At 32.8% G+C, this 25599-nt stretch overlaps 3 protein-coding genes and 1 long non-coding RNA gene across 22 annotated transcripts in view; 3 read left to right on the plus strand and 1 right to left on the minus strand.

Moving 5' to 3' along the window:
• The window catches only part of Rhogap100f (Rho GTPase activating protein at 100F), a 69445-nt gene extending 54813 nt beyond the window's left edge, over window positions 1-14632 (plus strand). For 15 of the 19 annotated variants that reach the window (XM_072901723.1, XM_072901726.1, XM_072901724.1 and 12 more), the window contains 6 exons: window positions 30-162; window positions 225-344; window positions 426-586; window positions 745-937; window positions 1161-1417; window positions 3668-14632. In XM_072901723.1, coding sequence (XP_072757824.1) covers window positions 30-162; window positions 225-344; window positions 426-586; window positions 745-937; window positions 1161-1417; window positions 3668-4018 — 1215 coding nt within the window. In that variant the 3' untranslated portion in view covers window positions 4019-14632. Of the gene's footprint in view, window positions 1-29; window positions 163-224; window positions 345-425; window positions 587-744; window positions 938-1156 lie in introns of all 19 variants that reach the window. The other 4 variants (XM_072901736.1, XM_072901733.1, XM_072901735.1 and 1 more) reach the window with 4 other exon arrangements.
• Window positions 1-24651, minus strand: part of LOC140670899 (uncharacterized) — an 81490-nt gene extending 56839 nt beyond the window's left edge. Inside the window, exons 1-2 of the long non-coding RNA XR_012047644.1 lie at window positions 24242-24651; window positions 23746-23830 (exon numbers count right to left, since the gene is read on the minus strand). This is a non-coding gene — a long non-coding RNA (uncharacterized lncRNA). The remainder of the gene's footprint in view (window positions 1-23745; window positions 23831-24241) is intronic.
• On the plus strand, window positions 16847-23985 carry LOC140670896 (pancreatic triacylglycerol lipase). Its single transcript, XM_072901748.1, has 8 exons — window positions 16847-19423; window positions 20300-20377; window positions 20867-21132; window positions 21242-21716; window positions 22077-22328; window positions 22665-22779; window positions 23069-23275; window positions 23459-23985. The coding sequence occupies exons 1-8, from the start codon at window positions 19336-19338 to the stop codon at window positions 23553-23555; spliced, it is 1578 nt and encodes a 525-aa protein (XP_072757849.1). The 5' UTR covers window positions 16847-19335; the 3' UTR covers window positions 23556-23985.
• A 375-nt stretch (window positions 24652-25026) lies between the features above and the next one.
• LOC140670894 (pleckstrin homology domain-containing family G member 5) overlaps window positions 25027-25599 on the plus strand; it is a 138119-nt gene continuing 137546 nt past the window's right edge. The window contains exon 1 of the mRNA XM_072901744.1: window positions 25027-25513. Within this exon, the coding sequence (XP_072757845.1) occupies window positions 25512-25513 (2 nt within the window). The 5' untranslated portion in view covers window positions 25027-25511. The remainder of the gene's footprint in view (window positions 25514-25599) is intronic.

A 25599-nucleotide genomic window follows, 5' to 3' on the forward strand; every position in this document is an offset into this window, starting at 1 on the left:
ATATATAATTTTTTTAAAAATAATTATAGGTAAGTCGAGAAACTAAGACTGGCGGAGTTCCCGGTGGAGTTTCCACGGCTTTGGCGATGGGAGTGCCGAACATTCCGATTATCGTATGGCGTTGCGTCGAGGAGGTGGAGAGAAGAGGGCTCGATATCATCGGTGAGTATCAAACGATCGCAAAAATCTTGCGACAAGAATTGTCATGTTATTTCGTGTAACAGGTTTGTATAGACTTTGCGGTTCGGCGACCAAGAAGAGGATACTTAGAGAAGCTTTCGAAAGGAATGCACGATCCGTAAATCTGTCGCCCGACAACGTACCGGATATCAATGTCATCACTGGTAATACGCCATATATATATTAAATATGTTTCGAAAATGAGCGAGACTGACGCTAATCTGTGACTGCAACGTTATTTTCAGGCGTTCTGAAAGATTATTTACGAGAACTTCCGGAACCTCTCTTCACGAAGTGCCTCTACCAAATGATGGTCGATGCACTAGCCGTCTGTTTGCCAGACGACCCACAGGGCAATGCTAAGCTTATGTTCAGTATACTAGATTGTCTGCCTAAAGTCAATAGAGTACGTATCGAAAATTGTATAATTTATACGTGATTCACTTTTAAATGCATTTATTACGACAGAGAAATGAGAAAATAAATATAACAAAATTTTTATTTATTGAAATTATCAATTTTTCTAATTATCTAATTATCCGCATGTTATTTGATTGACAATAGTGCACATTGATTTACTTGCTGGATCATCTGGCGATGGTGGTATCGCAGTGCAATAAAATGTCACCAGCAAGTCTTGCCGTTTGCTTCGGCCCAGTATTGATGTTACATTCAGATGAAAATGGACCCCCGCTAGATTTCCAACAACCGATAGCCGTACTGAAATATTTGCTGGAGATTTGGCCAGTCAAGTCAGGTAATGTACTTGTTTTTAATATATCTCTCTCTAAAAAAAAAGCTTTACTTTCTCGCGAATTTAAGCTAATTATTTTCATGCATTTTCCACGCGATTTAATTTTTGACTTTTTGAAAGGTTGCGCAAAAAAAAAAAAAAAAAAAAAAAATTATGCGTAGCGACGTGCATTAAAAAGAAAACGTCAGCTAAAAGCCGAGTAATCAGTAGCTAATTTCACAGACAGTTCGGAAGACTTCTTCAGTCGGTTCAACACTTCCTCGAGTTATGCCAGCAGTCGAGCGCAGCAGCAGTCAGCAGCATCTGCAACAGGCGCAACAGTTGGTGCAGCAACAGCTACAGGTGCAACTACAGGGAACATTGGGACGCACAGGGCTGCCTTGGCAGCAGCCACCCTCACTTCATCATCAACCCCCCCAAACTACGGTAGCCGCAGTCCTCGGGCCCTCCATTCGTCCTCCACCACCGGTCAAACCTCGACAGGTGAGTGCGTCATTTTTCGTGCACACCTCTCGCACGATTCGAGTTTGATTTATTATCAAGAGAATATTAACCCTAAACAGTACGAGCAGGGTCTGATCTTCTCGATTGCAAACTATTTTATTTTTTTATTGTAAATTATAATTATTATAACTTAACCTTTTTATAAAAATTTAAATAAATTTAGATAAAGGAAATACAGAGCAACAAAGTTTTCAAGAATGTAAATAAATTATATCTGTATGGCAAATAAATATTTATTATTATTATTAAATATAATATATCGGGTCAAAGAGACAGAGAAAGAGAGTATCAACCTTCAACATTTTTACGTAAGTAATAGATTTTACACTGTTTAGGGTTAAAAATTGATTTTTCTAGTGTCCGTAAATTATATATTTGCGTAAATCTTTTCTCGTGCAATCAAAAAAACTTTGGAACTAGAAAAATCGATCTAGAACGTGTCTATCAGATATTCTGAATGTGTATTCTCAGTTTCCTTTATTCTCGCTTTTCTTCGTGTTCTATGCATATTGAAACGTTGTGAATAGCATGCTCGTAGGCAAAGTACTGATTCTATTTCTTCTTAGTTCGCTTCGCAGACCTCAATCGTGCGATGCGCTTCTACGAAATCGAATCTATGCCATTTAGTGATTATTCATTCGCCTTGCTTATGTATACATCAAATGTTTCTCATTCACGATAAGATTTCAATCAGAGAGAGAACTTTATTATTATTATTTGCAACAAACTCGCGAGCATTTTGGTACGTAGTGTTTTGAAATGTAATTTGGAAGATTGTGTATCATTTTCCAATCAATAACTCAAATTACTCTCGGAGATAATTTTAAAGAGATTATTTAAATTATTATAATTGAGAAAAATTATGAAACATATTTTTAAAAGTTCATCTTAAAATATAAATATATATATATATATAATTAAAAAAAATATATATATACAATTAAATAATAATTTTTACAAATTTCTCACACAAAGAAAGATGTACTGTTGAAAAAATTATTTTTGATCGAAAGAGATTAATCTCCGTGCTCCGAAAATCACTGCGAGCCAAAATGATTTACGATTGCCATTCATTATCATTACCATTAATCATCATCAGAATCTCATATATCTCGCGATTTAAGTTGAACAGATTTATCATGTATATGTATATATTTTACATATATCATTTACGTGAAATGCCTTCGTGCATGTCTCGATGTCATTTCTGTATCTTTCATATTCATATACCTACATATTAGGTCAAATATGATTTTCGTTTTTGTGTATATAGTTTCGACGTCATTCCTATTATAATAACAATTTACGTTGTCTTCTTTATCTTTTTTCGTTTGGGCACGTATTCTTCAGAGCAAGCGCAAATTGCCGGCTCTACCAAACCGCTGACAGCACAGAGACGCCGCTTCTTGCACAGGTATTATCGTTATTATCATTTTCATTATCATGTACATCCGCTACTTTAGTTCGTTGTCACATGCATGGCCCGATTCAGATATCAGAGAAACGTATTCATCATTCATGTAACTCTCATTCTACCTTCACGCCATCACGTTTTATACAATCTAAATGTTACTGACATATACCGAATATTGTAAATACTTGTTTATAATACTTGTTATTAATGTAGCACATATATTTCTACGTATGTTCACAATTGCATTTTATTTCCACGACTCTCTGGTATCCGCGAAATTATGCAGAATCGATTTAAAAATAGCATTTTGCCTAATAATAATAAAGAATTTCTGAGAGTACATGTTACAATAGATTTTATTCACAACATAAATAAATTAAATAATTAATACTTTAAAGTACAAATTTTATGCATTGTGTTAAGTTTAAGATTGGAAACTATATCTCCGTAATCTGTATATCAGAGACTATTTACAGCGATTCGCAAAATTGATCAAATGTTTTGGAAAAAATTTCAAAAAAATTTGCAAAAATTATTTATATACATATAGTATTATTTTATACATATATATTATAATGTATGTATGTGTTATTTGAATCTCTTTTTCTAATAGTATATAAATTATACAAATTTGTCTTTACACGTCTCATTTTTCGTTTTGCCACAATTTTAGAATAATAATAAAAAAAAAAAAAAAAAAAAAAAAATTATGAAACTTGGAGTTTGATCAATTTCGCATATAGTACAGCCGGAATTCCGGCGTCGTGCGCGACTAACCGACGCACCTTGACGGTGGGTCCATTTTGTACGTGCAGGTGATAGTCTCGTCTCCCGGTTCACCTAGTAGCGAGGAATCAGAGGCCTCGCCGGAGCCGATTAACAAGAGCCTCTTGGGCAATTTAGGATATGAAAAGAGCGACGAGACGACGACGACGACAACGACGACGTCGAGCGCGTCGGGCGGAATTAATATCGGCGTCGGCGTCGGCGTCGGCGTCGGTGTCGGCGTCGGCGTCGGCGCCGGCGTCGAACAGATAACACCGACGAGCAGCGTCGACACCGAAGAAGGTAATCCCCACCATCCCGAAGAGGGCGAGAAGGGCGTCGAAGGTGATGTCGAGGCGAGCGACGACGATCGGCATCAGCACATACCTAAAACGCATTAATCGGCGCTATCACGCGGGCGATGAACACAGTGAGTAACGAAGAGGCTGACGAGAGGAGATGACTTTTCGCGAATGAACGTATATTGAAATTTGAGGACTGCTTCGTGACTTTGTGTACCAGGTTAAAGGATAAATCGATCGGTTCAGAAAATTAAATGAAACGGAATTGTACAGGAAATAGAGATTACTCGTTAATTTCATAAGATCCTCCTGTAAATGTTCTCGGATTAATCATTTAGTTTTATAGATACGAGATGAGAAACAGGTCAAAGTGAGTAAGTCTTGCACGCGAGTCTTCTCAGTCTGTGTTGCACGGTGCTAATACTCGAATGTTGATTCGTAAGAATCTTTGTTATACGTTTCGATCGAAAGCTATCGCAATTAATTGATTTTAGTCAATTGTGTTGGGCATAGTTGCTTGCGAGAAGGATTTGTTAAAGTTAAAAAGGAAAAGGGAACAAAAAAAAAAAAAGAGAGAAAAAAAGAGAGATGGAGATGAGAAAATTGTTCGATTAATTTAACCAGATTATAACTGAAGAATTATTATATAGCGAAATTAAAACTAGCGATGTACTAAATATTATTACTTTGAATGTTACGCCTCATTTTCTAATAAAAATTGAGTTTCGTATATAAAGAAATAAAATAAGCGAGTTATATAGTTGTATATATAATGACGTGCGATAGTATTACCGAAATCAAGCTATCAAACAGATGCGAGAGTGTCACTGTTAATTATCATAGAAAGGCAGATCAGAGAAACATTCGTTCTGCCAGAGGCAACAATAGCCCGGATCGAAATGATAAAACAACAGTTCCGTAACAAGTTGAAGAGGATATTCGCCATGTTAGAAAGTCGCTACTGCGAAAGCAATTCCAACAACCGAACACGTTCAGTCCTCTATACGTTATGGAAGTTTCTCCGAGTTATGACCTTTCGAGTCATGATCTCTCGACACAGATTAGAATGCAAAAAAAATGCATCGCATACACCTTGCCCTCGATGCTCTTTTCCGTTACATAAAGATGAGAAAGGAAAAAAAAAAAAACAGGTGGAAGAGAGAAAGAGGTAGAAACAAGGTTGTCCCCTCCGCAGATCGTCATCGTCGGCATCTCACTATCATCAACATGACACACATTGATAACACACACAGGACTTAAGCGAGCGAGCCGGTCAACGAGAATGCGCACGTGGGATACTTAATAATCAGTTTATATGCGAATATACTATATATATATATATATATATATATATATATATATATATATATACATATTATATATACATATGTAGACTAGTCACGATATTACGTGTGCTTTTGATAAAAAACTATTACTTGTAGTGTTAGCTAGCTCTCGTATACAGAAACAAAAAGATACATGAACAAACAAATCGACAAACAAACAAATAAACAAACAACTAAACTAGACGATATACATAATATACATATAAAGATGTTATATATACTTTGGGGAAGAAAGAAAGATGCGAAGACACGACGGTGTTTCAACATGTCGACAATAGGACACGTAGAAATCGTTTGGACATGTTTTGCATCAAGGATATAGTGTCGGGCAATCAACCGACTATTGTATCAATCACCGGTCGATTGATTGTCCGAGATTGGATCGTGATTGAAAACATAATTTGAGAAAGAAGTTATCACAAGGGAAACTGACCGAAAATGATAATAATTACGAGTAAACAAAGAAATGCTACGATTAATTAACTATACTTTTAAAAAGAAAACGTAAAAACGAGTAAAAAATAGCCAGTATTATTATACGTCTAAAGCTGTAAAATGATGATCGCGCGTAAGAAAGAGTGTGAGAATGAAAGAGAGAGAGAGAGAGAGAGAGAGATATGCGAATAGTGTAATATAAAAATAAACAAACGATTAAAGAAGAAGAGACAAAGGAAAATGGAGGGTTAAACGTAGATACCCAAATGTCGCCCTTGTTTAGAACAGTTGGGCGACGATGTAATACGCACTACGAATTCGGAACAAAGCCACGAGCGGATCGCGACTTCCTATCATCGCCATAATTATCACTGTAACGCATCATCCTCATTAACGTCGCTCGATCTCACACTCGTGGTTTGGTTTCGCAAACATAAAAAAGATGCACTGTAATCTGTATAAACACGCACGTATAAATAGATATATAAATACACATCTGTACTCTCTTCTTTTCGCACAGTTAGTGTTACCGGCGCGGAATATTTAAGGAGGGAGGAAAAGTAGCCGCAAAGTTAAGACTAATTGTATAGTTGAGTGTAATGTGTATATATACATATTATACATATATATATATATATATATATATATATATATATGATTTGCTGTAATCCCCAAGTTATATCCAGCCCCAGACTGTGTGACTGTCGTTCGATGTGCATACGCGAGAGAATGTTGGATACCGAATTATCCTCTTTTTTTTTTTTTTCTTTTCAAGACAATCGAAAAAAATTAAGTTCTCTCGACTCTACGTAGAAGTAGAATCCGCAAACAAGTCTATTCAGTTCATTTTTTTTCTTTGTTCGTCCCAAATATATAAATCAAAAGTCTTGTCGATTAATGTTGACGTTACATTTTCACGATAAATTATCTTTTAAGAAAGCAGAGATAATAAATAATAAAATATATATTTATAAATAAATTTGAATATATTTAAGTATATATAATTCTTTGTAAAATCAATTTTGCATGTGCTGCATGTGCTGCATTTTGCAACTTTTCAATGCCGCAACTATTTATACGGCATCGAATTCTACAATTATAGAGAGAGATTGTGTTATAAAATTTTGTTATTCCGACACAATTATTTGTATTACAACATAGCGATATTATTCTTTGTTTGTTGTTGTATATATGTCAATTATATTCTTAAATTAAATTAATTCGTCAGACTGAGACGTCACGTAGTTCCTATCATTTCTACTTGTTCGTAGAGAAATTGAATAATTATATTAAATAAAACAAACGCGAATTGTCGTTTGTCTATTGTGGGGAAGATTTTTTTTCTTAACGTTCTAGAAAAAATATATAATATGAATTATATGAATTATTTTATTAATAGCCGAGAGAGAGAGAGAGAGAGGGGGGGGGGGGAGAAAGAGAGAGACAGAAAGACAGATAGTATCTACATGTAATTTTTAATTTGCATTATTTGCACTTGAAACTTTATATATTCTGAAACGGATTTACTAATTAATATATCAAGAAAAGAGAGACAGACGAAAAAAAAAAAAAAAAAACACAAAACGGTATCCAGTATTTCTCCTGATCCTGATTCTATTAATAAATCAATGCCGCGAAGAAAGTGAGAGAAAGGAAGAATGTACGTGCATATATGTGTGTATGAGTAGGAACAAGATTAACTTAACTATTATACGTGAAAGCACACTGCCGCAATTTTATATAATTGACTGTTGTTATACCTATACTTACGTATATATATTGTATATATATATATATATATATATATATATATATATATATATATACACACATATATATATATATATATATATATATCTATATATTATTAACCGAGACTTATTGTTAGCAAGCCGCGATATGTGTCGATCGCGAGGAAGTCCAAGATATGGTCAGTGAGTTAGTTCAAGTTAGTTTCTTCCGCTGAAAAAAAGTGCGGGTCCTTCGTCCGAAATCGTAAATTAAAATCCTTTAACGTCAGCGAGAAAGAGAAAGAGAAAGAGAGAGAGAGAGAGAGAGAGAGAGAGAGAGAGAGAGAGAGAGAGAGAGAGAGGAAAAGTTACATTTAAATCCCTATTAAACGTTTAAGCACCTATTAAACAATTATTACGCATTTGGGAGATTTTAAAATCGCACATTTCTATTATATACAAAATGTAGGTATCTAAATATTAGATATCTAAATACATCTAGCAATATTCCTATTTTTGGATCTTGCAGGACATTTGCGTATTTAAGAACGTCCAAGTATATATTTGAGAATATCCAGAAATATTTAAAAATCATTATTGGATATTTAACAAACTTGTATTGGATATCAATTATAAAATCTTCACGAATATATATATGCAACTTTCCGCATCGTCAGTTTCTCTTTTTTGACGAGAAGAAAATGTGGCAAGCGCAGTAGTTGTTCGAAGGATCGGCAAAATAGTGGAAGCTCGTTAAAGAATATTATTCATTGGGATCGTCGTGCATCCCGTATATTCCGCAATAAACGATATTGTAATAATTTTATCTCTATTTTCGTGCGCCATAAACTGGATATTACGTGAGGTCCTTCGAGAGTCCTCTCGTATCGCTTGCGAAGGATAATCCCTTTGATCGAATCGAGTTCAAATGGAGCAGAAGTAGCCTACAAATGCAGTAATTTTTTTGTGCTCTCGACTTTTCAACAATTTAGCCTCACATTTTTTTTTCTTTCTTTATATCTCCTCCCTCGCGATACCAAAAGACGGCAGAAAGAAAATAAAAAGTATTCCAATCGTGCATTATTGATTGGCGCAAGGTCAGCAGATTAAAAAAAAAAAAAAAAAAAAAAAAAAAGAGATATAAGAACATTTGAAAGAATCGGATTAGATGGATGGAAAATTTGGAAAAATATGAGTCACATCAAAATTTGCGAGAACAGAAAAAAGTTAGCTAAATATGCTCGAGAGCCACATTAGAAATTTATCAGGAATTTGCTTATAATTATAATTGCGTAATAATGATGAAAATATCGAAAATTAATAACTACATGAGAGAAAAAAGTATCGGGCAGTAAACAAACAATAAGAGGCGTAATATCGATATACAAAATATAATTTTTTAACTGACATTACCTGATTCTCTCATGCAATCATATTTCATTTTAATCGAGTAATTACTATTATTGTGAGGGAATTCGCGTTAAACAGATTCATATGCTTGTATTCTTGATTTAGATTTTATCTCGACTGAATGGTCTTTATTGAGTCATTCATATAAAGCGGTTTGGTAAATCTTTTTATTTGCGCTAAACTAATAATTTATAATAAAAATAACATAATGTTTCTATGGATAATTGAAAAACTTCTTAGATTTTTATATATATCTTTTTAAAATTAAAACCTTCCAAAACGTCTTAATTAAATCTTATAGAAATAAAAATAATAATAATTGTTTTCATCACTTTGTTTCAATTTCTATGATCAATTAATATACTTATTTATTCGCGGCAATAAATTAAAAAAAAAAAAAAAAACTATATTGATTACATGTTTACACAAAAATTTTTGACCAAACAAATCAATTTATAACTATAAAAAACGGCTACGAGAGCGCACAAATTTCACATGTTTTTAAGCTTAATAATATATCAACGCTATTGCGTAATTTATTTGTATATTATATTATCGCATGCAACATTTATACCGAAATCGTGAATACAAGTTTTATGGATCATCGAATCTTAGCACTAACATATAAATATATATACGATGGACCACGTTTGTCATACTGAAACGTTTCTAAAAAAAGAGATAGGGAAAGAGAAAGAAAGAAAAACTAAAAATTTTTCCATGATTTTTCTATAAGTTAGAAGCAGAACATAGCAGGGCGCATCGGTTTTTCTTCCGCGCTCCGACAGCATAAATTTCGTACGTAAATGAACCATATATAATTATCCAACTTTCTACAATTAATACTTATATACTATATATATAGTTTTAGCTATTTCCCTCGGATCTTTACGAGATTGACAGCATCCACATCAGCGATCGATCCTTCGTAAAAGACTATTTATCAATCACCTATGATTGAAAATAAATTGAATTGTCTTAGATATTTTATTGGCAAAGCGTTAATGTCCGTAAAAGTTTCATCAAGAAAAAAATGTAGACAAATTGATGAGAAGAAATTAATTAAATCAGTATGTACATATACGAATGGCTCGATCGCGAATGCGGTTGAATTTAGCTGATGAGGAAAAAAATATTTTGCAATGACCATTATATCATGTATTCTTCGTTTAAGATAATGACAATGATATCGTCGAGGAATCCCATGTATCATTTAAGATGCAAGGACGATCGGATTCTGATGAGAAAAACTCAAGTCGGTGCCTCCGATTTTTTAATACTACAAGGCGGGTCGACAGGACATGGCGCTTAAAGAAGAAAAAACAAAAAAAAAAAAAAAAAAAAAAAAAAAACAAATCTCGAAATAATTTTCAGCTCAGCTTGGCTACGATTTACGTTGCTCTTCCTACGTCTTTATTCCGGATACCAGACGATTCGCGAATAATCTTTTCCGAAAACACGCGGAAGAGTCGAATTCCTCGAGTCACCGATCGCGACACGACATGTGTGCAGAGTGTTGGTATGTAAATAGTCACCGGAAAAAACAAAACAGAGATTAATAATGTACTGTCATTCCTTTTGGTGCTCAATGACCCTGAACAGATAATAATAGCTGATAGTCGGTATGTTAAACAGAATATATAAGCGTAGTCATTCCGTCTCACCGTTGACGCGATCACGATCAATCTAATGTGAAAGATTTCGATAGTGAAAACGCTGTATCTGTCGTATAGCTGTGCTTTTTATCGCTTCATTGTTAAATATAAAATTTTCAAAATTATTAACAGTTATTACCGTTTGAAAAAGTGTAGATTTTTATAATTAAATAATTCCATCATCGTCTGAAGTTAGCTTTTGCGGAAAAAATTAATATTATTTCTTATTTTCTATAATTAACGAATTTACATTTTAACATTAAGAGTACTACGCAGTTTAGTATCTAAAATTGTGTAAAATTCAAATTTTTCTAATTAAAATTCCAGAAATTCCATTATAGTTATAATTTAACAGTTGATATAAAAGAATATCGTTTTCACCACATCGTGTGAAATTTCTCTCGAGTTCGAATTAAAATTCAGAAAAGCTAAGATTCTTCAGAGAGAAGAATTTTCGAGCAACGAGATGCGCTGTACATAATATGATGAAAAAGAGTTAATAATAATTTAAATAATTGTAAAACGCGCTACTCTATCGGGAGAGTTTCGAATGCAAGGGGGATTAAAATCATATTAAATGAGGAAAATCGAGGAGGGAGACGGAGACGCTGCTTGTAAATAATGAATTACGTTTTATTTATCATGTAAACAAGACTGCATGTGAATCACGCAACACGTTTTAAGGAGGAAGCGGGGGACACGCACAAGCACATACACATTCACGCATAAACATACACGTCATGTCAAACATGGTCACATGTATACATGTATTTTCGAAACCGTAGCTTTTCTCGTGTATTTATCGAAATATGTATATCATTCGAAATCGCTCTGAACACATATCCCACCCAGAATATTATCTTAAACAAATACGTGCGAGTTGTAGATAATTGTGAATAATATCGTGGAAAATGATTAAACGCTGCTTTGAATGAATAATTATGAAAGCGTTAATAATGTTTAAAGTTTTTTTTTTTTTTTTCAGTCAGTATATACAATTCATGAGATACCATAACGTTTTTTTTTTTTTTTTTTTTTTTTTTTTTTACTTTAGTTTATTTTGAAAGTTTTGGAATAATATAAGTAATTATTTGATAAAATTGTAGGAGGTGCGTATAACACAAGTCCTTTATATACTTGTGACTGAAATTTTTCTACCTATCAAATATATATATCAAACTTACACGTTGACCCAAAGAATATGCCAACACGTACAATATTTCTACATTTCTAAAATGTTTTCCAAGTATTCGAAAGAGGAATTTTGCCATTAGGATTTATTGACGAAATTGAATTTGAGCTTTATGGAATCATTAATGTTCCAAGTAGCGTTTTTCAAGATTTCTCTCACAATTGATACGAGAACGAAATTATCGAATGGATCGTATGCCTGATCATTTCCACTATTCATCGAGTAAGGGGGCATCGCTAGATCATAGGGCTAATTACCCTAAAGCTTTCATCGCGTCCTACATATCATAGGGAAACAAGAAAGAGAAATGATTTTCATTTCTCAATAAAGAAGAAGAGACGGGCCTACGAGCACGACGGGAAATTTGCGATTGTATTTAGAAATGTGAAGATAGAGCAAAGTGTGTGCTAGGGGTAAAATACAAATAAACAAAACGGGCCTCACAACACTGTATTATCTGTTAGGGGAGTGAATTGCGTTTCGTACAGTCGAAACGAAATCGAGAAACACGCTTTTAGGATTAGTCGCAGCTTCGACCTAGACAAAACACGCACGGGAAGCACGTATCATACCTCTTTATATATCATGTTTTTTTTTCACTACTACATAGCATTACTTCATTCTCTCTCATCTTTTTGACATACTTATCAATAACTAATCAATAAGATGTAGACATGATGTGCAAAACGACAACTGATACTCGTTAAGCTTTTCATGCATTAAAATATCTTGTACATGAAAAATATTATTATAATGATATTGTTAAATATTGGAAAAAAAAAAAAAAAACTTTTCAAGAAATTATTATCCAAAATCTTTGACGATAAAAATAATTACTCTTAATACTAAAAAAACATTTTTTTTTATTCTGTTATGGAATATTGTAATTTCTCAATATACATTAAAATTACATTATACAGTCACAAAGGATTTTTGCACATTGACTCTACGACTGTAAAATTTTACAATAAATATCATTCAAGAGATCAAGAGTGACAGAATCAGAAATTAATGCCACGGCCGAATTCTCACATACTCTTGTGATACACGAAATTACGATTTGGTTCAACTTGGATTAAAAAAAAAAAAAAAAAAAAAAAAAAAATCAGTACAAATAAAATTGAAAGTATCCAACTCGATACTATCTTCGTTTTCGTTTCGCGCTTTATTCGCAGCACGTAACTTGCACAAATCTGCGACTTCCAGTTTACGTGATGATATCGAACATGTAATTTTGACGACCGAAGTTCACCTACTTCTTCCAGTTTTCATAAGAAAGACGCGAAAGCAAGGAAAATGTAAAAAAATGACTCGTTCGCCGTTCTGCGAGGACGACGAGTGTCATCTTCGCGCGATTAACGATAATTATTCTTGTATCCATCGCTTGTATCGGGGATGATCACGTTCGCGAATGTCGCTTCGTAGCAATCATTTTTGTAAACTTTTCCCGCTTCTATATATTGTATAAATCGCTGCCCGCATCGTTTACCCGCATGAAACAGGCGTGAATACAGAGACGCATTCGTTCTCCCGCAGACATACTATATCATTGCAAACTATATCATTATCGATCATTATCGCGCGAAGAAAGGGATGGGAGGGGGGGGGGGGTGAGAGATTGATTACTAGCGCTTAGGGAACGAAGCCTGTAAACTCTCTGTTAGTCGAAACTTGAAGATATAGTGCGAATGGGCAACCACAGTTATTAAATGTATCATACACGACTATTGAACGAGAATTTGCGAAGACGTTAATTACCGTCAAAGATACAGATTATTTTCAATCGATTCTTCCTATTAGTATACTACTAGTAATTAACATTTTTATTACTGTGCAAATGTGACAAAATAAAAATTGACCAAAATTAAAAAAGTAGCATAAGTATAATAATGCAATAGATATCAGAGAAATATTGGGAATTAAAAAATAGACTTATTTTCTGTATAATTAAAGATATCCTATCTTATATAATTTTAATCATAATATAATGGTAAAATTAATTATTACAGAACGGGTTAAATTAAACATTCAATTAGTTACATAAAAAAAAGAAAAATAAATATATATATTGCGAGCAATAGGAATTCATTCAATTTGAATAATAATATAAATATATATTACAGCCGTTTTATATCGAATATGCAAAACTGCAAATTATAATTTCAATTGTAACAATTATATGGAATACGAAGGTTATGTGTTATCAGGATTGTAACCAGAGAAAAAAATCAATTTGAAGAAATTATGATAATTGGCGAGTAATCGACGTCTACGAGACTAAATAACTATAGTTGTTAATGTACATTGAAAGAGCGAAAGGAAAAGAATGCATCTGACGTGAGAATGCGAAGATACAGAGGAGGAATAAGAGAGTATAATTGTGAAAGAAAAAGAAAGAGAGAAAAAAGATAGGAGGGCATATAATACTATAAAAAAAAAAAAAAAGAAATAAAAGCACAGCTGAATGATTAGATCGTCCTGCGAATTGAAAATTCTAAGTCTAAAAATATATTTATGACGGAGAGAGAAAAGACAGAAAGGGGGAAGACGAAAAGGAAACGAAATGCAGATGTAGATGCAACAATATGAAAAAAAAAAGTAAAAGAAAGATATACAAATATAAATATATAAATATAAAAAAAGATACGAGAGAAAGAAGTATAAATAAAAAGGCAAAGAATAAAAACAAGAGAAAGAGAATACAAAAAAAAAAAAACAAAAAAAAAAAAAAAAAAGAAAAAAAAACAGACAAGAATACTGGAAGCTGGTGCAACGTAAACGGCGCGAACAAGTATATCTATCAGTATTTATGCGATAATCGAGAACTATCGCGTCGCGACTTATTGTTAGATAAATATTATTGACAGCATTTAATGATTTTACTTGTGGATCCTCTTTAATCCTATCCTCTAATCGAAACTGCAGCATTAAAAAGTATACAAAAAGAGACGAGAGATGGAGAGTCAGTAAACTAGAGAGAAAATACAAAGATACAATATTTGAACGCGTATAAGACGGCTGAAAAGCAAGAAAGGCTTGGGCGAACGAAAAATCGAATAGTAAAAGAAGATGAAAGAAAGAATGACTATCGTTGATCGCTATATCAAGCAAGTAGATGTATATTTAAGAGTAAACGAAAAAAAAAAAATATAGTAGCGTGTCGGTATATTAGTTATAATTGCGAGGCTGCGTCGTCGCGTGTCTCATGCCCGACCATTGGCCGCTTATGCGAACCGGTGATACATGAAGGAGAAAACACGAAAACTCAGTATATAAAGAACGAGGAACGATTGCGAATTGTGCGTATACGAGTGTGTGAGAATATGTGTCACAGAAGGAGATACAAATTGCGTCAATTGTAAATTATGCGTTCAGCCTTAACACGAGCGTGATTTTTGTAAATTTCGATTTTTTTTTTCTTTCTAAATCGATCGGCTATGAATATATGGACAAAAGTTGACGATAACAAAAATCTTACGATACAATAAGCGCTGTTTTGTATAATTTTATAATTTGTATAATATTTTCAAATTTTTAACATAATTTAATTGATTTAATTGATTTGAAAATATTAATTTATTCTCCATTACATGCACGGTGGATAACAATATATTTATAATATAATTATAATATTTTCTGTTTAAATTTTACTTATATATAGTTAGACTGAAAGTATAAAATTTCAGGTTGACATTCTTTAATTGATTGTCAGGTTTATTTTAACGAAAGAAAGGAATGACAGATAAATGATATCCGTCACAAAAAAGATTGTTAAAGCTGAACGCATCTTAAGAAAGTGCAAGAGAGCGCAGTGTGCGAATACAAATTGACTTTAACACCAAAAAGAAATTGTTTGCAATACAAAAATTAATCTTTAGAGGCTCCTTTACAATATTTTAAAATACGTTAACGATTAGGACAAATAGTTTGACGAAAAATCTGGGACGAGATTTTTATTAAGTGTCTTGTGAATTCGGTAATTGCGCGATGCGCCGAATGTAAGTTTCGTTATATCGAAATTTAGCATTAAATGTTTCATTGTTATTACGTTTGTTAAATTTTGAGGATGCGGAAATGATCGCTGAATTTTAGTTGCGAGAAAAAGATTATTTATTCTCAGTCGAGAAAATGAAACTGTCGCATTTTCGCAATGTTTGAACGAGTTTCTTCTCGATTGTTAAACTTCGAATGAGCTTTGTCAAGTATATCGATGCGAGAGATGATATACGTACAGGACTCAATCAGGTGTTGGATTGATGCCAGTCGATCCGACACGCGAGTCAACGATACGCAAATAAGCGAGTCGTTAATATACCGATTATAAACAAAAGAATCAACAGTAGATATAGTAGAGCGTGAAACAACTTCAAAGGGGTAATACTACCGTTGTTCCGTTAATTGTTTCTATAGATTTTATTGCATCGCGACCGCGTCGAGTCATTCGCGATCGGGAAGCAAGCACAAAAAGATAATCGCTCCTTAATCGCGGGAATTATTAATTTTCGCTATTCTCAATAAAAAAGAAACAACGTGCGCTGCAATGTCAACTCTGTATGTCAGTCGTTTCGTTCAATCATATATAATTATGATATAATTTGAGAAGAAAATTTATCGGTGCCCGATTGATAATCAATGACAATTGATAATCTTAAACTCGATAGAATGACAAAAGAAATAAACTTTAATTTGTTATGAAATAAAAAAGAAATTACAGTATAATAATAAATCAGAAGAATAAATAGATTAGTTATATGTAAATCGTCCAAATTCTACAAATCCACTTTAGTTCTAAATGAGAAATTTCAGATATTGATTTATAAAATACAAAATATAAAATAATAAAGGATATATTATTGATTTGTATACTGGAGCTGCGCGTTTGTTCAAAAATATTATCGTCAATCACCTATGCGAAATAGATCAAGGGAATCGATAGAATTCATAGATAATACTTTGGAGAAGACTCCTCCATATATCTCGGAAATGAGCGATCGAGTTAGGCCATGTGATTTCGATCGGCCAATTTTTTTAGTCAATTAGATAATCCTTTCGAATATTTCTCATAGGTGGATAGGACGGATCGCTGCGAAAAGCCCCAGATTAGAGAAAGATAACAAAAAAAAAAAAAAAAAAAAAAGAATATATATATATATATATATATATATATATATATATATATAAATAAAAATATACATATATATGTAGAGTATATGTCGAATGTACACATGCACGTATGTAGTAATATCGACCGCTTTTGAAGGATCGATCGCGCGAGAGAGCGCACGCGACGCGACGCGGCCGCGGCTACTCTAGCCAGGACTATTTTTCTAAGTTGCAAAGTATAATAAATTAACGACGTTGCATTATCGTTACTAGAGTATATTATAATGTATATTGATATTTTAACTAGGCGAGATAAGTATGAGATAATGTTACGAGCGAGAGTAATATAATGAGACTATATATCATAATTATTATCATAATGATTATCGCGCAGACGAGATAATCGATAATTAACGGCGGTTCGCACGTGCGGTCGGTGCGCGTGTGACGCGCGCGACGCATTTAATTAGTCGAATGCGTTTATCGCGAGATGAATCGACGAAACGCGGCAAACGGGTCGGAATCGAAAGATCACAATGGGGGGAAAAAATGACGGGAGAAAAACGCTATTATAAATTTCGTGCGATTTCGTCGATTCGCGAGAGACGAGAGACGAGAGACGAGAGACGAGAGACGAGAGACGAGCGAGAGGAAGAAGCGAAAGAGACCGATAGTAGCAGAATGAATGGAATAACTATAAGAATGAGTGTGTGAATACGAGTGTGAATGAGCGAGGTAGGGAGCAATGAATAAGCATGTATCGTTCTTCGGCCGCGGAGAGTAATAAGAGAAATAATGAATCGTTCTGTCAGTCACCTCACACCTATATTATACAATATCATAATAATATGCTGCCATACGATATAAATATATGTCTACGGTAAGGAGTATATTAATAAAACATTACAAATAAATATGTTATAAGTAATCATCTCTCTCTCAAGTGCCTGTGTTCCTTCGTAATCGATTCTCATTGTCAGTATAAAATATAAATTCTAATGGAAAACGTAAGTCATAAGTCATAATTACAAAATTAATTGATTACCGTGTTTGCAGTAATATGTGTGTACCAGTTATATGACAAAACAGTTATTGATCCTAATATATTATGATAAAAGAGAGAGTAAAATTGATAAATGCTTATAAATTGAAAGTTAATTATATTAGAAAAAAATTAAAAAAACTTGACAATAGAACAAACAATACTAAAGTTCCTAGGTTATATATTTATTAATAACAGTTGAAATGTTTGATCATCGATTCAGTTAAATAGCTATTTTATATTTGCCGTACAATCAATTATTTTTGGAAAAGGTAAGATATATTTTTACATATTATTTTAAATTTCAAAACAAAAAACAAAAAATAAAAATGAATAAAACATGCGCGTATTATGGGTGAAAGATACTTAACTTACAACTAATTTGACTTATGTAATTTAATTGAACACTTGTACAATTGCAAAACTCACTCGACCGGTCTACATGTAAATTAAATGCTTTTACATTGTAGAAATCAATTTCCGCGTTCTACCATGAGTATACGTTTTCTAAAATAATTTAAAAGATCGTGTTTCTCTCCTGCATTTCATAATTCATAGAGGTTAAATCAAGTTAAATCTTAATTACATGATAAGCTTACATGTCAATTAACAAAATATTCACGTAAAACAGATGCATTCTGAAGATTCATTATATGTTTACCCCAGTTTCTATTTTGCAAACGGATGAATCAATTTGTTTTCTATTTTTGTTTGGGGTCAGATATTTTGCGAGAAGACACGTAGCATAATTCACTTAGTGAAAGCGATGCATTGACACTCAGTTCTGTGTTCGCAATTTCTGCTGTTTGCATCGGAGGATGGTATGACACAGTTACATCATGTTAAGGTGAACGTCGTAGTTATTTGCAGCGAAAGCGTATTGACGCATTAACATCGCTGACAAATATTAATCAAGAGGCGATTAATAATCAAACATTCGATCGATAGAGATACATGTTTAGATTCATCTTGGACTTTGGCACATTCATAAGAAAAATAATTATAAAGTCAAATGAAATGATATTCTACCTTTTATCATTGTATTCTAAATTTTTTTCTCAATCTCCCTCTTCTAGTAGTCTTTATATAATATTTTAATTAGAAAAAAAAAAAGAGGACGCTACACAAAGTTCGATGTAAAAGAGAGTAAAAAGAATAAAAAAGATAAACAAGGATTTTCTTTGTCGATCTCGGGACCGAATCTTGAGCAAATGTTGGTGCAGTCGTCAGGCTCTAGCAAGCGGAAAGAGAGTTGCGCAAAAAGAAGGCCATTAATAGAGAAGGTACGCTTTCTATAGCTGGGCAAAGCCCGCCCCTGGGTGAGTCTTACGGCAAAATAAAACAAAAAGCGCGTCTCGTCGATCGCGACATAAACGCGAAGCATTTCGGCGAGGGAAGAAGAGAAATAAAAAGCAGAAAGTTTGGAAGAAGGTGGGGAGGCGGGAGGAGAAGAATGCAACGACCTGTACGAAGGACACAAGGCTTCGACGACCCAGTGACAAGATGCAGCCAGTCAACATTCTTCATCATGTTCTTTTCGTTTTACTCATAACCGCTGTTACTACATCAATTGCTGGAAAGTTGCAATCTGGTGAGTGCAAATATATACTGTTACGTTGACTTAATAAATAAACGATCAAATTTGCAGCGTGAAAATCAGATATTATTTTCATTGCATAATTTTATTACATATTGCGTCACTTATCAATTATTAGGTGAGCATTTCTCTATATATATTTTCGATAAAACATTATATATATATATATATATATATATATATATATATGTGCGTGTGTGAGTTATAAATGTAAAGCTATTTATAAATTTTCAGTTAAATAATTTTAATTAAATAACGGTATAATAGTATTATAGTTGATATAATATAGAGATTTGTCAGTTCAGCGGCATAATCAATAACTGTTATTATGCATTATAATTACTTTAAACAATTATTTTATAAAAGATGGATCAAACCAACATATAAAGATATTTTTATTATATAAATATTTAAAAATGTATGAAAACGGAGAACATATATAAATCTCACAAAACACCACTACACGCACATTCACTATACGCAGAAAATAAATATTTGCAAATATGGAGAAATAATAATTGAATTTTGCAAGTTGTAAAGTTATAGTTGCATATACGGCCCACTTTCACAACGCGACTGTTATTATAAAATTACATGGTGCAATAGTTCAAGATAGTAATAGACTGTAAATACACTGAACTGACATCATAATTATGTGAATGCAAGATATTGCGTCTACCGGCGCGTAAATCGTACTGAAGTGCGTAATATTGTACGAATAACAATTTACGGTGCTGTGAGTGAAAGGAAAATGCAAGTGGGGCCGCGATGAGGCAAATAAAATGCCAATAAACGTGCGGATGCATTTAATTTCATAATTGAAATTTGGTTACTGAACTTCTCGTCAAGGTAACATGTTTATCTTTACAGTCAAACATCGTCCACGAAATCGCTCTATGCTGAGACGGATTGCCATCTTTCGCGAGGAAAAATCTAAAGTTTGTTACGGTAACACTCTTGAAATTTTGCTTTGGTTAATTTGTAATTTTAAATAACGATTAATATAAAATGCGAATATATATATTAATATGAAGAAATTGAATATAAATTTGAAATAATATAATTATACTAATTAAAGCTTCTTTCTTTTTCAAGTAAATATATATCTTTAAACATAATTTTTTATTTTTTCTTAATATCTAAATATTAATAAAAATAAGATAAAATATTTATCTTAATATTATTTAGTAAAATATATTTCAGATTTAGTTAGTTGAGTTAATTTGTAATTTTAAATAACGATTAATATAAAATGCGAATATATTAATATGAACTTGAATGAAATTGAAAATAAATTTGAAATAAGCTTCTTTCTTTTCCATAATAAATATATATCTTTAAACATAATTTTTTATTTTTTCTTAATATCTAAATATTGTAAGATGTAAGATAAAAATATTTATCTTAATATTATTTGGTATACGTAAAATATTTCAGATTTAGTTGGTTGTTTCGCGGATCCGCCGCAGCATTTATCGATAAAACGACCGCCTGAACATCCTAGGGTGATTCAAACTAGATTCTTTCTCTATACACGTGTAGATCGACAAAATCCAGAACCCTTACAGTACGGTGACAACTTGAGATCCATTGTACATTCCCGATTCAATGTCACGAAACATCTCAAAGTATTGATACACGGTTACAAGGGCAGTGGGAGTGATATTGGCGCTATACTTGGCGTTAATCTGCTTCTCGATATAGTAATGTTTAGCAATTTATTTTCCTATTTATCTTTCAAATTTGAACTGCAAAATTTTTAAGCCATTACCACCGAATTATTAACATCTTCAAAAATGTCGTCACCTACAGGAAGACGTAAACGTCGTCATTTTAGACTGGACGAGGGGAGCAGGCACTACTTATGCAGCTGCAGTGGCAAATAGCGAACTGGTTGGCCGACAATTGGCTTTAATTCTTTTGGATACCATTAATTTGGGAATCAATCCCATTGACATCCACGTGATCGGTTTCAGTCTTGGCGCACACGTGGCCGGTTGCGCCTCAGAAGTATTGAAACGAAAGAATCTGCTTGTAGGTCGTATAACAGGTCTCGATCCAGCGTCACCATTCTTCAGGCATCATCTGTTCCGGGAGAAGTCGAGAAAATTGGATGCCACTGACGCTCTTCTCGTTGATGTCATTCATACCGATGGTTCTCAAGATTTCGCGGATGGCTTTGGCCTACTTAAGCCGATCGGACATATCGATTTCTTTCCTAATGGTGGCAGAGAGCAACCCGGTTGTACCGATGTTAAGAATTCGGTGGTAGTCAGCCATTTAAAAGGTGAGAATTAAAAGTAATCTAAGCGCGCAAAAATATTAATTTGTTTAATTTAAATACTTGTCTCTTTCAATTGTTTAATTTTGAAAAATTATTATATTATTACAATTAATAGCATCAGTTTGATAAGATAAAAATTTGTCGTGCCCAAATCGAAATAATTTTAAATTAATTGTTTTTATTATATATATATATATATTTCTAATATACATTAATAAAAATTTATTAAAAATATTTGAATATTTCAATAAAATCAACGTAGATATATATATATATATATATATATATATATATATATATATTAAAGCATATATGTTTTTATAAAGTTTATAATTATTTATTTTTATTAATTATTAATTTTAGAAGAGCTATTGGATCGGGATATAGCATGTAGCCATTTACGAGCTTGGCAGCTGTTTATAGACAGCATCCGTTCGCAGAATGAAGAGTGTAAATTCGTCGCATGGCCCTGTCCGCAAGGAGGAATATCTTATGCGAAGGGAACATGTTTTCCTATGGAATCGATTGATTGGAATCAAGAAATGGGTTATGCAGCTAATCGTGGACCCTTGGGAATTTATTATCTATCGACCAGAGCCGAAAAACCGTTTTGTGGTAATAGAATATCCAGATAATTGAATTTCTATATTGAAAATGATTATTTTCGACACGAACAATAATTTATAATTGCCCCAATTGTTTCTACGAGAATAAATAAATTATCTTGAGAAAATTAAAATATATATTGCAGATTGACGATTAATAGATCAATATTAATTCGTTGTATACATTTTTTAACTAATAATTTATCACACGATTTTTTATTTAGAAAAAAATTGAAAAGTAAGCTTAGATAATTAATTATTCCAAATTAATATTGTAATTGTATAGTTATCGTTATTCCGTATTATATTTTGCAAGTCGTAATTTGAGGAATTTTATAAATTTTAGGTCAACCACTCAGAGCATCAGTGATGATGTCCGAGGATATGCCGAAAACATCTGGTATATTATTTTTCAAAATTTTCCTCGGTAATTCTACAACATTCTTTAAGATTCAGTGCACGTAAGTAAAAAATATTCTATAAATATAGAAAAATAATTGATTTATCTAATCGAAATCTACAACGCTATAAATATTCCAACATTTAATAAATTTTAACGAACGTCAATTACAATAGTATCATCTCAATTATAATGTTAACTTGTAAAGTATTAACTATATATTTTTATAACACGATTCACACATTGTATGATGTAATGCAACGTAAATAATTGATACTTTATTTGAAAGAAAGATAAATCGAGTGCCTGTTGGTAATAAAATTTATTAATTGCTTCAAATGTTATTCAAGCTTGTCCAAACAAAAAAATGAACGAATGATATTTTATAATATTGCGGCCGCGGAATTCGGTACTTTACTCGAAGATATTCCAACAATCACCGGCATCGTTTCATATCAACGCATTGTTAATAAGACAGAGGAAGAGAGTACATCAAACCCAGAGATGGAAGTAATACTTTTCGATAAACTTACCCTTGAAGATCGTAAAGGCCATAGGTAAATATATGCAACAATATCATTTTATATTATATATCAATATATATAATATATATGTGACATATAATAATTTTAATAAAAATTTGCTATAAAATTTATTTGAAAACCGAAGGGAAAAATATCACAAATTATATATATGTATTATATTATATACATGTAATTATTTTTTTATATTTCAACCAGGTGGGAATATTGCAGAACGAACACCGCAATTAATTCGCACGAAATGAATGAAATATTATACGTAGAATTGAAAAATGGACATTGTACACCGTTATAATAATGTAATTTTAATGTGACGATTTTTTAATTTGAATAAATAAGATATTTTCAAATGCGTCTCAATCTCGGAAAGATTCTAAGTTATTCTCCCTTCAAGATAACGTCTGCAGTACTTTTTTATGCGATTTATGATACGTTACGTAAATAAAATAAGTGAATAATTAAGTACGTCGATTAAATTTACTCACCGAAAAAAGTTACTGAAGAATTCGTCGTCTCCTCTGTCATGATATCGTTCCTTATTTTGAAAGCTGGAAGACTCGCACAAAATACCTGCCGAACGAAAATAACACACGATTAATTACTATTACGCGCGCGTAGAATGATCACTCGTCACTTTAGCACGTGTAGCAAACACTCTCGACGCTTGTAACACGTATTATACACGAAAACTACGAAATACGTCAATCACTCGTCATCAGTGGCCGGGTTATCAATTATCGATCCCTCAATAAGACTAATATAAAATTGGCGCGAATTTAGCGATGCGAGTAATACATAAAGCGCCATCCATAAAGTGTACTAAAAGCACATGTCGGTAAAATTGTATAATTACCCGTAGGGTAATTATATCTGGACCATCGTCGGTAACATCGCATTAAATAAGATTTATCGAAATTTTTCGAATAAAATAATAAAATCTTATTTTATTAGCTTGAATGTGTAAAAACAATGCGTACTTACCACGTACGAAGCTATTTGACGTATGGAGTTATATTTGACGTATGGAGCTATGTTTGACGTATGGAGTTATTTGAATGCATAAATTTGTGTTTACCGTAAAATATACTCGACTATTGTCAGAACTTCCGGTATACTATATACACTTTTGTTTGCAGGCGATATATTTATTCCCGAAAACTAATCACGAGAACGAAATTTGCGTGCATCTAAATAATACGATTTTAAACAATACTTATTTACTTTCGGTATTTTTATTTATATACGATTATTTAACAATATAGTTACGATCGCGTAGACGGAACTATCGTCCGCAATTTTACTTTTCTCGACATTCCCGACACTACACACTATTGCTAACAATACTTATTATAATTGTCGCACGATATTGTCGATTACGATTGAATCTGCACCGAAACTGACCGAAATTGCAAACGACTGCGCGCCAATTTACACCGATAAAGTTTTCAAGATATAAAGGTAAATTTTCACGAGCCACTGAAACCGATTGTTTGAGCGACAAAGACGGTGAAAATTTACCTTAAAACACAAATTCCATGAGCGTAGACGTAACCGTGAGAATCAACCAATCACAGGCGTCCGTTGAAAAACCACTAACTCCGTAAAAATTTTCTCTTTGTTAGCCAATCACTACGTTCGATTTGACAAATGTAATAGTACCCTTAATGTTGCATTTCATAAAAATTGGCGCTTAAGTTGAGCACGTCACGGCAGCCATATTTGAAACGGAAGTTAAAATATATTTCATCATTTCCGTTCTCCTGCAGAGGGGTTCGAGCAGTTTCAAGCGCGGCAAAAGTTCGGACGGATTTATCGTGCGGATATAAATCGCGATCGAGTATCGTAAAAGTGTTGTAAAGTATCGAAGAAAGTTGTTAATCGAGATAAATATCGTTGCAAAAATAATTGCGCGTAATATCGGGAGTGTCGAAAAACATATCGCGCGATTATCGTATTATGAGTATATATCGCGTCAATAAAATAACGGGCGACTATTATCAGTTGTAAAATTAACGGAAAATTTATAGATTCCAAGAAGGAATATTGCTTGCAAACGTATATTGCCAGAATTGCGGAAAAAGGTATCGGGCGATTTTTGTATTTTGTATAAATATCGTGTATCGCGTTGATAATGCGACAGTTTTGTCAAGTGAATTCCGTGTGACCATCGTTACGATTTATATCGCGCCGGTAGGGCGATATAATCGACAAATTCGTCAAGTGAACTCCACGTGACCATAGCGAAGTATTTATGTGAGTATTAATAAAATTACTGAAGAATAAATATTCGCATATGTCTTTATTACTGATAAACTTTAAACTAAAAAAAATATATAATT

This window comes from Anoplolepis gracilipes, chromosome 11 (assembly GCF_047496725.1).
Source record: "Anoplolepis gracilipes chromosome 11, ASM4749672v1, whole genome shotgun sequence".
NCBI lineage: Eukaryota > Metazoa > Arthropoda > Insecta > Hymenoptera > Formicidae > Anoplolepis > Anoplolepis gracilipes.